The sequence below is a fragment of the Pezoporus flaviventris genome, unplaced genomic scaffold (genome assembly GCF_033815535.1).
Source record: "Pezoporus flaviventris isolate CSIRO_AGI_PZ_B2104156 unplaced genomic scaffold, CSIRO_AGI_Pfla_v1 ptg000213l, whole genome shotgun sequence".
Taxonomy (NCBI): Eukaryota; Metazoa; Chordata; class Aves; order Psittaciformes; family Psittacidae; genus Pezoporus; species Pezoporus flaviventris.
This window is the reverse complement of record NW_026892761.1, coordinates 846,152-859,370: the sequence shown is the minus strand read 5'-3', so window position 1 is coordinate 859,370 and position 13,219 is coordinate 846,152. Positions and strand designations below refer to the sequence as shown.

Genomic DNA, 13,219 nt, shown 5'->3' with positions numbered 1-13,219 from the left:
GGACTGATGGCAGTGATAGAACACCCGGACAAAAGAGCTTTAATTGCCCAGCGCAGGAAGCTCTGTGCATGGCTGAGCCCATGGGAAGTCTCCTCCAGAGCATTAAATACCCCGGTTTAGCCTAGAGCTGAAAGTCACAACTTGCTGAGCAGTGAGCACGGAGGCAGCTGCCGAGGTGCTGCGGGCAGATGTGAACTGCAGCGAGTTACTGCTTCTGACCAAACAAAACCTCTCCTGAAGCAACTGCCAAAGCCAGGGGGGGCTGTGGCAGGAGGTGTAAGGGACCCTGCTCAGGTACATACACTGAACACGCAGGATACACACACCAAATCGGTTTTATTCTTTTTTTTGATAAACTTTTGTGTTGTTTAATGTCTATTGCTGCTTTACGGCATTACATATGAATGTGGAGATTCCTAGACCTGAATGTAGCTGAAACTGAACTGTGAGGTGATAGAATTACTTTTCTAGCTAGAACTAAAGGAATACTGTTTTATACGTTTGGCTGTAGTTTACAAATACTCACTACTTCCTTTTTTAAAGCATCTACAACCTTTTCCTTCCATTTTAAAAATCCTGCTGAGTGCTTTGAAAGCTTACACAGGAATTGGAGCAGGGAGGATTTGAGCTCCAGCGTTCATAAAGGAAAATGTTCTCTGAGCATCCATTATCCCCAGTGAATGTGGTGCACGAGCAGGAAGGGCAGTGCAGGGGTCAGGATGGTCCTCAAGCTGCTGCCCCCACGTGTTGTGAAGCCGAGCAGTATTGGGAGCGTGGTGGCTGTGATGTAGGAGCTTTCTGGCAGGGAAGATCCCCCCGGACCCCAGTGGGGCTGCAGGTTCCCGGAGCACAGCACCGGTCTCACCCGTGCTGATCCCGCTCCATGGGCAGCAAGGTGGGAAAGCTGCTGTGGCTGGGGGCTGCGTGCGTCCCCCCATTGCGGGCGCTGGTGTTGGGGCAGGTCCTGGGTCCGCAGGCAGGGCTCTGCTCTACCTCTCTCCTTCCCTGCTCGCCCATCTCCCCATGCACAGGGATGCTTTTGTGCTTCTGTGCCCAGCCTGGGGCTGAACCAGGAGCTCCTGCAGCCGCTGCTGTGCTCACTTTATTGCCCTCCTGCTCCCTGACTTTGCCGAGGTGATTTCCTGCTGTCTGTGAAGTCCCAGGGAGCCCATCCCACCTGTGCCAGGTTTTCCGTAGCCCCCTTAATTCCAATGCACATTTCAATGCACTGAAACAACCCGTGGTGTCCCCCATTGTCCCTCTGTCCTCCCCTACCTCTGCTGTTCACTACACCCTGTTCGCAGCATCCTTTGGTGCCTTCTCAGAGCGAATCATGTCCAAACCACGGGCCAGGCTGCTTCATGAGGTGTCATACAGCATCAGTGGGGAATGAGAGCTTCTCTCCCAGCTCCTTCTACCTCTCTGACACACGGGGGCCCTCCTCACCCCTCTCATGGGTGGTGGAGGATGACAGCCTCCTTGGAGGAGGGAGCCTCTCACTTTCCACTCTTCTGTGCCGCTTTCAACCCTGGGCTTTGAGGACCACCTTCTCTGGGGCTCCTGCCCAAGGCCGCACTTGGGAATGGGCAGGAAGGGAAGCCTGGGGAGTTGAAAGGCTTTTTCACTTGGTCCTGCCCAGAGGTCACTCTTTGAAGTCTTCCCAGTGGGCGTTGTTCTTGGTGATGTGTTTGAGCTCAGGTGATGTGTTTGAGCTTTCCTTTGTCACCAGCCCCTGGCTGGGAAGATGATGGGGTGGATGCTGGGGAAGCCCCAGCATTGCAATCACCAGCTTTGAACCCATCTGCATCCTCTGGCACCGAGCCTGGACCCGTGACACAACACTAACTCCTGTGCCCAGCCCCAGCCAGAGCCCGATGTGGAGCCAAAGGGTCACAGCCACCCTCTGCTTTGGGACCCTCTGATGGGTTTTTATGTTTCCAAACGGGGCTGGCTCGTAACCTCCACTCCCCAGCGTCTCTGATTTCATGCTCCAGGTCTCACATCCCTTCCTTATCTGATCAAAAGAAAAATAAATAGATGAGGGAAAAAAAAAGGACTCGGGGAATTTACACAAAGATAAAAGAGGGATGAGAATTGTCTTGGCATTAAGCTTACTTGATAAGAATTGTAGTAGACAAGTCTTCCTTGAAACGGTTTTCCCTGTAAGAGCTGCCTTTTATTATGTGTTTATAAGATGTTGTAAGGAGAGGTAGATTCAGAAATGCCTTTTTAACACTTTTGTAAAGGTTTCTAACTCTCCCTGGTGCTATTTTTTTAGGTTAAGGATTGTTGATGAAATTTGTGCGGGTTTTTATACAATCTTTTGCAAATAAAAGAAGTGCATCGTTTTGCTGAGCACATTTTGCGTCGCTCTTTGTACCGAGGAGCGGGAGAGCTCAGACCTGCGTGCCCACAAGGCACCAACAGCTTTGGGGTGGGGGAGAAAAGGGGATCCGCATCAACCGTTTATTGCCGTCTAATTACAGACCGGTGTTTCTGTAGGACCGGGCAGCCCTTCACTGGCACGTTTGTGTGTGGAGATCAAGGGGCTTCACGCAGGGACGGGCGCCCCTTGCCTGCCGCCCACGGAGGCGCTGGGTGGGATGTGGGAACCCGATGGGTGACATCGGGGCACGGACGGGTCGGGACCGGAGCGCGCGTCCTCGGACCGGAGCCGTGGGAGACCCCACGGGCACGCGGCACCTGTGGGCGGGGCTAGCGGCACAGCCAATCGCAGGCGAGTCCGTGGGCGGGATGGGCGGAGCCTCGCCCTAGAGACGCGGCGGGTGCCCCCGCCCCTTAGCAACCGCCCTGGCCCGGCTCCGTCCCGCGCCGGTGAGCGGCGCTCGCGGCGACGGCCGTGACGCAAGCGTGACGCAAGCGCGTAGCGTGCGAGTGACGTGGTCCCGGGCAGGCGGGCGGGGCCGGTTTGAACGCGCAGGAGACGGGGCGAGAGCGGGGCAGGTAACGGGCCGGGCCCCGGCGGGGGGCGGCTGCGGGCCCGGCCCGGGATGGCGGCGGGTCCCGGACCGGGTCCGGGCTCGGGGAGCGGCCGGTGGCGGCGAGCCGGGCCCGGCGGGCGGTGAGGAGAGCGGCGCGAGGCCTGCAGGGCCCGGCCGCGCCCCTCCGCTGGTGCGGGGAACCGGGGGCCCGGCGGCGGAGCCAGCGCCCGGCGCGGCTGTGGCCGAAGGGGGGGCGGCGGCGGGCGGGTGGGTGCGGGCCGTGCCCCGCCCGGGGCGGGGGCGTGCGGCGCGGTCGGCCCTGCCCGGCGGCAGCTGCACCGGGGGCTCGGCGGCGAGCGAGCGGCTCCGCTTTGTGCTGGCGGGGCTGGGTGGGACCGGCCGCTCGGTGCTGCGCCTTGGGGAGAGCGATAACCGGGGCAGAGCAGGAAGCGTCGGTGCCGCGCCCGGTGAGCGGGATGGACACCGGCTCGTTCAGCGCTGCCACGGGAGTGTTAATGGGTCTTCAGAAAGCCCCAACCACGAGGTCACCCCAGCTGTTTGCAGCCGCCTCACGGCGTTTCCTGTGCTGCTGGGTCAGGCCTGTCTCGACAGGAGCCGTGGGAACGTTTGGTGATAACGTCTGTGGTACTAACGCCGCTGGTTGTGCCTTCCAGAAAATGGCAGTGAATGTGTATTCTACTTCAGTGACCATCGAGAACTTGAGTCGACATGACATGCTGGCCTGGATCAATGAGTCTCTGCAGCTGACGCTGACAAAGATCGAACAGCTCTGCTCAGGTGAGGGCTCAGCGCCGGGGCTGCCGCCTCGGAGGTGCTCCCCGGGTCTGCAGGGGTTCCACCGTGCTGTGTGACTGTGCTGGCGCTCAGTAGCCATGCCAGTGGCTTCATTCCCGGTGTGAACAGATCCACGGTCACTGGTACAGTCTAGTTGTGGTTAGGCCATTATTGAAATGGCTGTTAATAATGTAACCATAATGAGAAGGTGTATTCTTCTGACTCACTGCAGTTTAGATGAAATAAGAAGGAATGGGGGTTAACATGAAAAAAGACCCTTAGGAGAGGGTCTTTTCCAGTGAGAAATGAAGTATTTAGTCTGAATGGATCAAGTAGGTCTTACAAGTGTAGTAACTAGAGTAAATAAAGGGGATTTCTTATGGAAAAGAACCACTGGGAGGCTGGGCAGAGGGAGTGTTGTGAGGAAGGGATTCTGGTGACTCAGGTTCACCTTCTGGACTTTATGACTCCTCTTGGTGAAGGAGTGTGTCAGTCGGTGTCACCTCAGCTTGCTTTGGGTTGAGCTGACTTAGCACAGCTGGACCTCGGTAGAGTCGTCAGCAGAAAGGGGGAAGTAATTGTGGTACAGAAATGAAGTCAAGTGTCATCACAGGGAGGAGCGTGTGTGGGAGGAGGCTTGTAGGAACGAACACGAGATAATGGTCTGTGGAGTAAGAGCTGGAAGAAAATAAGGCTAGAAATGCAGCCTTGGTAAAAGATGGTGATTTGGGTAACTGCAGCAGGTAGGCAAAAGGCACTTGGTGCAGAGTGGAAGTGCAGCTCTTAGGGCGAGTTTGAGATACGGTGTTGCTCATGGAATGATAGATGGGGAATAAAAGGAGGAAGGAGTAAATTTAAAGTCAGTTTGGGACTGTCAGTGTTGGATGTGGGCGAGTGTGTGGAAGAAACGTTCACAGAGATTACAGAGAAGCAGGGGACTTACAACAGACATCTGACAGGTATTTGTAGTGGCTTTTTTGTAGTGAGGTGATGGAGGAAACCTGTAAGAGTGAAGGCACTAGAGCTCCACAAGCACATAAGTAAGGGAAGTGATATGCATTCTCTTATTGTCTGCTTTTGTATGGGCGGGTTAAAACCCTGTTTTGTGCAGTGTTGATTTATACAGCTGGGAAATTGTGCTTAGGGTTGGTGTGAGCCTCGCATGCTGCGAGTGCTCTGTCTTGCTGTGAGGCTGTGCAGAATTTCAGCTCACCTGTTTTCGGGACAAGCCTGAGAACTCTTGAGGTGGTGTGTGCTGAGTGATGTCTCTGTGTCTGCAGAATGCCTCATGCTTCCTCAGGCATGGAAGTGGCTTTCGCTTTTGGTCATAGTTGTGTGAAAGGAGTGCCCAGGCTGGCTCTGCTGCCTTTGGCAAGAGCAGAGGTTACAGCAGCGAACTGAGCTTGCAAAAGACAACCTTTGGCCTATGCTGTGATCCCTCTATTTTTGTCACACTTATCACTCTGACTACCGATGGTGAGCTAACCCCTGATTTCTGGCAGGTGACCTGGTTTTGAGCTGGGTGTTGGAGTTCTTCAGCAAGTGAACTGAAAGCCAGGGGAGATCAAACAGCATGGATAAAAACAGCGAGATTTTATTATATCTTGGTAGGAAGTGAACAAAATAGGACTCTGTGGTTGAGATGAATGGAGTTGTTTAGAGCAACACCATGTACTTCATGGCCTTTACATAGCTCAGGAAATGTTGTGTAGCCATTTGAGTTTGAGGTCAAGGTTCCCATTACTCTCTGTGTGCACTTAATTCATTGGTGGTGTGAGGGTAGCAGTGCTCAGAATGTCGTGTTTGAGGTTTTGGGGCACACAGTTACATGTTGTCACTGCAGAGTGAGGGTGCAAGTTAAATATCTTTTTTGTTGGGTGTGTATATTCTACAAAAGAATCTTTTTGGAGGTGATCATTTGCTCTGTGTCTGAGCTGAATCCTTTGTTTGCTCTTGTTACAGTAAGAGCTGAATTGAAGGTCATGAGAGATTTAAAATTAATAGAAAGAAACTGTGTTATTTCAGTCCTTAAAGGCTGGATTTAAATATAGTCCATCTTAATTTGGCCTCTTGCCTTGGAGGGCACCTTGAATTGTGTGCAGGTTCTGTTTGTAGGCAGTAAATGTATCACAGTTTCAATAATGATTAAATGTAGTGTTTAGAATAGTTATTTTTCTGGTTCAGCTCTATTAGTGCTGATAAGAGGTGATTACAGGCCAGCGAGACACGTGTAGCAACTCTGGTCCATACTGATATCTGTGAAGAAAGGGAAATTGGGTGACTCATTGGATATTTGTTTTCTCTCTTGGAATTCTTGGAGCAGGGTTGCTCTTATTCCCAAGACCTCAAGGCATGAGACCAAGAGCTTGGCTCTGCAGCTTGCTTAAGCTTATTTACAGCCAGGCTGCCCCAAAACAGGAGACTAAAGGTTCCTGTTTCCTCCCTTTAGTTGCCTTTGAGGGATGGTGTAGCTGAGGGGTGAGTCAGGTTGGTTTGCTGATCTGACAGGGGTCACTTTACACTAGTGGGCTGCCTCGATTCATCCCAGGGTTTGTGTTCTCTTTCTCTTGGCAGGTGCTGCATACTGCCAGTTCATGGACATGCTCTTCCCAGGGTCTGTAGCGCTCAAGAAAGTGAAGTTTCAAGCAAAACTGGAACACGAGTATATCCAAAACTTCAAGGTTCTACAAGCAGGTTTCAAACGAATGGGTGTTGACAAAGTAAGCTGGGTTGTAACTGATTCACTGTGCTCTTCATGGCAAAGTAGACGCAATGTGCTTTCAAATTTAGAGCTGAGTAAATCTGGGAGCAGAGTTTACTTTTGGTTTGTAGATCTCAAAACTTGGTTTGCTCTGGGGCCCTCACTTGATATAGGACACTACCTGCTTTACCCCAGCTGAGATCAGGTTTCCAGGTCTTAATGCTGAGATGAATTTTTCCATGTAGTTCTGTGCAGCTTCAGTAGCACAGACTGATCCTGACATTTCTATGTGATAAGGTTTACTTGAGCTTTCTGTTTGAACCATCTCTGTTTTGGTATGTTCCTATAACCTGCTGGTTTGCTGGTCATGAGGATTTCAGATTCTTCTTTTCAAGCATATAGAATGGTTTGGGTTGGAAAAGACCTTTAAGATCGAGTCCAGCTGTTAACCCAGCATTGCCAAGGCCACCATTAACCATGTCTCTAAGCACCACATCTACACATCTGTGAAATACATATTTTAATACCTGGAGGGAATTTGAAGCTAGTGAAAGTGAGATCTGAAATTAATCATTTCAGATCGAATGATAGTTGTGCTTATGGAAGGGTGATTTATGTAGGTAATAGTTACTGACAGCAGGTATGGTGCAGAGCATCTTTGGGTTAAAGTCTTCTTTCTTCTCTAAAAAGACATCTTGCTGTGTTGGCTGGTAGCTTCAGCACGAGCTTGATTGGTGCTGAGCTTGAGGGCAGCAGCTTGTGCTGTATGCCTGGAACTGGACAGCCTGTGGTGCCTTCACATACCGAGTGGTGATGTACTGGCAGTGGCTTCTGGCTCCTGTCAGGCCACAGACTCTCAGCCCATGGCCTCACAGACAAGGCTTCACAATTTGCTGCATCTGTTTAATAAAGTTCTGCTCCTCATTCCAGAGGAGCTGTAACTGTAACCTACTGAAAGGTGGTGTTTAGGTCTCACAGTGGTGCTGCCTCTGCTCCGCGGTTCCGGTTCACGACACCAAGCGCTGCCTGAGTTCAGCTTTACAGGAGGAAGTTTCATGTTGAAACTTGGTGTAGCAGGAACCTTAAAGATTATTTGGCTCCTCACAGTGAAAGCAGGATTTGTTTTTAATTCAGTTACCAGCAGAAGGCCTGCTCTGGGACATACAGTTGTTATCAAGGAGGAGTTTCTCTACACCGGACAAAGAATTACATTTGTGGTCTTCTGAGTGCGCTCATTTTAAAACAAGGGAGAGGTTTTTTTACCCTTAACATGACTTTGACTTTTTTTCCCCTCCAGATAATTCCCGTGGACAAACTGGTGAAAGGAAAATTTCAGGACAACTTTGAATTTGTTCAGTGGTTCAAGAAGTTTTTTGATGCGAACTATGACGGGAAGGAGTATGATCCCGTTGCGGCTCGACAAGGCCAAGAGACAGTAGCACCAAACTTTGTTGCTCCAGTTGTGAACAAACCCAAGAAATCTCTCGGTTCCGGCTGTGCAGGTAGAGAAAATAGTTACAAGATTATCTAGATCATTAAAACCTCTGGGGAAAATAAGACCGAGTTGCTATTTAAAATCAGTGTATGAGATGAGAGTAGTTTGCATCTCTAGAGGTGTTAGGCTGCAAACACTGAGTCACTCTGTAGTGCCTGGTTATCTGGAAACTACAGAAGACAATCTTCTCTTTTAAAGAGAAAAGGGCAAAGGTTGGTGCCGACACATACCAAAACCAAATAAAAATGGAGATGTCACATGGAGTCAAGCAGAAGGAAGGGACATATCTTCAAACTCTTATGGGCCTGAATATGTTTGGAAGGGGAATAATACCTTTCTAGAAGGAAGAAAGGTGTTCTGAGAGGAACTAACCCTGAGTTAATCTTGCAGCCCCACAGAGGCCCATCGTTGCACAGAGAACTGCAGCAACTCCCAAAGCTGGGACTGGGATGGTCAAAAAGGCTGCGGGAGACAGTGAGTCGGCAGGATTGATTGAGCAGGTGTGTGACCAAACCAGCCCTCTGTTACTAGTTTTATCTGCAGATTTATTCTTTAATAGCATGAAATGGCTGGGTCAGGCAGATGGAATAAAATTACCTGAATCTCATTTAAAATCACTTAAAAGCCTCCGTTGTAATGGACTTGCTCTCCTGTAGGAGCTAGCCCCCTCCTGCAGGACATGAGTACCAGACATTCAAACCCTGTGCCATGTCACACATAGCGTTGTTTCAAGTATTTCCACAGCTGTGTTGCAGCTCTCACAGCATTCCAACCGAGCTCTAAGCAGCTGCTACTTCACTGAAATGCTGAATGTGGTACAACTAAAACTGCCATCAGCATTAGAGCTGTCTTGAAAGAAAATGTTAGCAAAGATGACTGCAGGCAGCTAGTGCTTTACCTATTTCATGGCATAAGCCTTTACACTTTCTAAGTGGTATTGTGTGCGTTGGACTGGGTGTTTGTTGTGGCAATGATATTACAATATAGGAAACAGACCTTCTCCTCCTCCTGCAGTCCCCCTTCCCCCCATCTTGGTTACTTCTGAAGCGCTTTGCATGTTACCACCCTCCTGAGAGCTATGGGGACCCTGCCTGCAACATAGATCCTGCTGAATTCTGTCTTTGGTAGATGAATTATTATTGATGTCTTTTGGCAGATCAATGTATTGAAACTCACTGTTGAGGATCTGGAGAAGGAGAGAGACTTCTACTTTGGGAAATTGAGGAACATTGAGTTGATCTGCCAGGAGAATGAAGGGGAGAATGATCCAGTGTTGCAGAGGATTGTGGAAATTCTTTATGCCACAGATGTAAGTGATCTGGTATAAATTGCATTGCATAGTTCCTCCCTCCCTGCATAACTGGGAGCTGGTTTGCTTTCTAGGGCTTCCTCTAGTTCTGCTTTTTCATTTTTGTCTTTAGGTTTCTGGCCTAGCTATTCCCTCTGATTAAGGATCAGATAACATAACTGTAGTCAGGCAGCGAAGAAGGCTAGCCTTGCCTGAAGAGTATGTAGCAAATAGATCAAAGATCAGGAAAATAACTCTCCTGGTGATGTGTCTTGACACTGTAAATGGTGACTTAAGGGGTATTTGTCCCTGGTAAAAGTTAAAAAAGAAGAGCATACAGAATAGCAAGGAACTGGTTTGATAGCAGATTTTCATTCAAGCCCTTGTTTTCTTCCCCTTCAGGAAGGCTTTGTGATACCTGACGAAGGAGCACCACAGGAGGAACAAGAAGAGTATTAACAGACCACATACTGTACCAGCAGAGCAGCAACATCAGAATTCTTTGCCCCAGATCATGTGCTTAACTGTAAAATACTCCACTTTATTCTTAGAGGACTCACTGGTTTCTTTTCATAAGCAAAAAAGTACCTCTTCTTAAAGTGCACTTTGCAGAAGTCTCACTTTTTACAGCGGGTTTGAGTTAGGAGCTCTTTCTCACTTGGTAGCAGAGCAGTATTCACATTGAAATGGTATATTTAGGGAGCAAGAGGCTGAACATTTGAAACTTGTTGCAGAAAGGTTTGCTGGTAAAACACTGGTTTGTGGGAAGACTCTTTGTATCTAAGGTGGTGTGTAGTAGAGAAATTAAAGACTGACTCATGGAAAGATTGAGTTAATGTGAAAATGCAGCACAGAAATTATTATAAAATGCCTTAAGAGTATTTAAAATATGCCTCCAGATGCCAAATTGAAGTAATGTGACAGGAGATTTTATGTGCTTCATACTGGGGTAGACGTTTAACTCCGCTCACTGCTGGCTGAGAGGCCTTGCGTGGCAATCCTGCCTTGTCAGCAAGTGCTCAAAAAGGGGCTATGAAAACAAAACTCCATTCCTGTGGAAAGCTGCTTACTAAGTGATTAGTTCTCGATGGAATAGGCCTCAACGTTGCCTGTCACAAGAGTAGAGGGAGTATGAACAGCTGAGACACATAAATTACCTTGAAGAGTGCTAAAGCCTTTTTCTGTGGCATTGTGGCTAATGACCTTGCTAAAATGTACTGTGTTTTCTGTAAAAAATAACAGCAAAAAAAGCAAAGGGCATCCAGTCCTACTGCCTGAAATGTTCTTCAGAAGTATCTTTTTCCTTCCTGGCTCTTGGTTCTGTTTGTCCTGTTGCTTTTCATTTTTGTTGATATACTTTTTGATCTCTCACTTGTTCTTTTGCCTTTCCCATCCCAAGGAATGCTGAGCAAATCCAGCAGTTGTAATGGGGCTTGTGCTGTGCAGTTAGTTTAGAATGCAAGTGAATTGAGCACATGAGGATGATGACTTTTCTGTCCTTTTTCTTCCCCCCTTTCAAGCCAGGGCATATGTGATACTACTTGCCAGTTCAGTAGTCTTCTGGGGTAAAAACTAAGAGGAGCTGGCTAACAGAGCTAATGTTATTGCAGAAAATACAGTACTGAGACTAACTTAAATATTAATATTTAAAGTCCTTTCCTTACCTGTCCTTTTTTTGCTACCATGCCCCTCATTACTGTTGTGTTTGGCAAGATCCTGCAAGACTTCTGATCCCCCTTCACTACTGAGATTGATCAGTCCTGTTGTGCTTGTACTCATTTGTTTCTGGTGGTAGCTTGTCCTAAAATGTGTGTAGGAGAGCATCTTATGGTAATTGTTGTGTAGTGCATGAATCTTCGTGAAATTCAGAGAAAAACCCAAATTCAGTGAATGCCAAAAATGCAAGTAACTAGCCATTGTTTAAAACTGCAGTGGTGCTATTTCTCTGTGGCCTTTGAGACTTTCGTTGCCCTAAACCTCCGTTTTACTGAGAAACCATATTTGACTTGGATTTTTCTTGACAGGGTTTTTCTACTTTAAGCAGTTTCTAAATAAAGTTCTGTATTTCAAGAGTGTCACGTCTGCTGGAGTCTCTCGTGCTTTCAGATCCCATTGGGTGAAGCTGAAGTTCGTGAGTTTTCAGGAGGAAGCTTGCAGGCCCTGGAGTATCAGCTTTCATTCTCCAGTCCCAGTTAGAGCTGTTGCTCGCTGGAGTAGCGGTGATGTTGAAACCTTTGGAGTCTGCTGGGGGAAGCCATTGCTTGAATTCTTGGGTTTTTTGCCTTATTCCTCCTGCAGCGGATGAAATGTGAGTGTATTGTTGGCTTCCTTCTCCTAATGTGACTTCACGTCTGTTTAAAGTGTTTTAAAACTGCTACAGCGCTGGTTGTTACTTATAAGCAAGCTGTGAGTTGGGTCTCTCGCCAGTCTCTGAGCAGATCAACTGCAGGCTTAGTTGGTGTTTCATTTGAAGTGTGTTTGGTAGAGCCCAAATGTAACTGCCCCAGATGTGTGGGCAGAGCAGCGTCTTCAGAGAAGTGCTTATGTGATGCATCTAACCTGGAGTTGGAAGTGTTCCCAGCAGGCTTCTTCCTGCCCCTGCTTGGTGGACACTGTTCTGCAGAGCAGGCACTGCTGGCATTGCCCACTGCTGTTGTGAAACTGGTGTTGAGCTCCAGGAGTGCAGATGTAGAAAGGGGGTTTTGATGCACATAAAATCTTCATTACCATTACTTACTTGCTTTGAGGTTGGAAGCATGTTTTTTCAACTCTAAATATTCCATCATTCCAGCTGCTGAGAGCAAAAGATGGCAAATAGTATGTGCCTGGATTTGAAGGTGGCTTCTTGGGTGTCTGCTTTTGCAGTCCAGTTGTGTGCTGGCACCTGGTCGCTTCAGGTCTCTCTAAGGAGCCTGCACGTGTGGAACTGCAGAGCACCCAGGTGGTCAGACGGGCGGCATTAGGTGGATTTTGAGCTCTGCTAGCAGAGCAAGCAGATAGCCTTTTGTGCTAAGAGCATGTTGAGTAAGAAATAGTGCTGTCAGAATAGCCCTGTGAGACTACTGAATGTGTGGAGCTATTGGATGTGGGTTGTGGAATGAAATTGAAACTCGGATTGTAAGTCAAAGGCTGCTAAGATTTCCAGTTGCTTAACATCATGTCTCTGCTACCAAGATGAGTTATAAATAGAAGGGGGACAAACTTATGTAGTCGGCTTATGACTGCGTTATAGATACTTTGTCATAATCTTTTTTTAATGTCCTTTTTGGGAAGAAAATAACAACACCAAACCCAACTCAAACCCATAGATGTAACGTAGCTACTCTGTGACACTGGTACAGTATCTGCTGTTAAATGCTCACCTGCAGGAACAGTTCCAATAGCATCCAGCCTTTCTTAGTGTCTTAGTTCTATCAGAGATCTGCAAAGCGATGGGAATGGAAGCAGCAAAGCTCACGTCTCCTCTGTACCAACATGTCTTACTTGCAGCTGGACTCCTGGATGGTTTTTTAACTTTTTATTGTCCGTTTTTTTAAAAGCTCCTTGTTTGCAATGACAATTCTTACTGTAACTGTTCACAGCCTTCAAATAAAGGCCAAAAACTTCCTTGCTGTTGTATATCACTGTTCAAAGTGACTGCTTAAGCACTCGGTTGCCTTGTAGCCTGTCTAGTTGAATGTTCATCCACAGGAGCATGTGTCCTTCGGGAGTGGGAGTTTTTCTTTCTTAGAACAGCCTGTTAAGGGTAAGGCTGGAATCTGCTTATCACAAGAGAAAGATACTGTTTTGCAAGTCGGTGTGTAAATGTAATGGGGACTGTAATGCAGATTTCAAGCTGCCCTGCTGGCATGCAGCATGGACCTTGATTTCCATACTGGTGCAAGAGCTAGGGGGGATAATCATAACGTATGGGCCTTTACTGCAGCGCCTGCAAACAACCCGGTTCCTGCAGAGAAGAGGAACGTGCATCAGGGCCCTGCTTTGTTGGCAGGACAGGT

General features: G+C 48.2%; 1 protein-coding gene across 1 annotated transcript; it reads left to right on the top strand.

The window, feature by feature from the left end:
- Positions 1 to 2,824: 2,824 nt before the first annotated feature.
- MAPRE1 (microtubule associated protein RP/EB family member 1) lies at positions 2,825 to 12,827 on the top strand. The gene is made up of 7 exons (XM_061441893.1): positions 2,825 to 2,964; positions 3,617 to 3,740; positions 6,312 to 6,457; positions 7,736 to 7,940; positions 8,324 to 8,433; positions 9,090 to 9,242; positions 9,624 to 12,827. Exons 2-7 carry the CDS (start codon positions 3,620 to 3,622, stop codon positions 9,678 to 9,680), a joined length of 792 nt encoding a protein of 263 aa, XP_061297877.1. The 5' UTR covers positions 2,825 to 2,964; positions 3,617 to 3,619; the 3' UTR covers positions 9,681 to 12,827.
- The last annotated feature ends 392 nt before the right edge of the window (positions 12,828 to 13,219 follow it).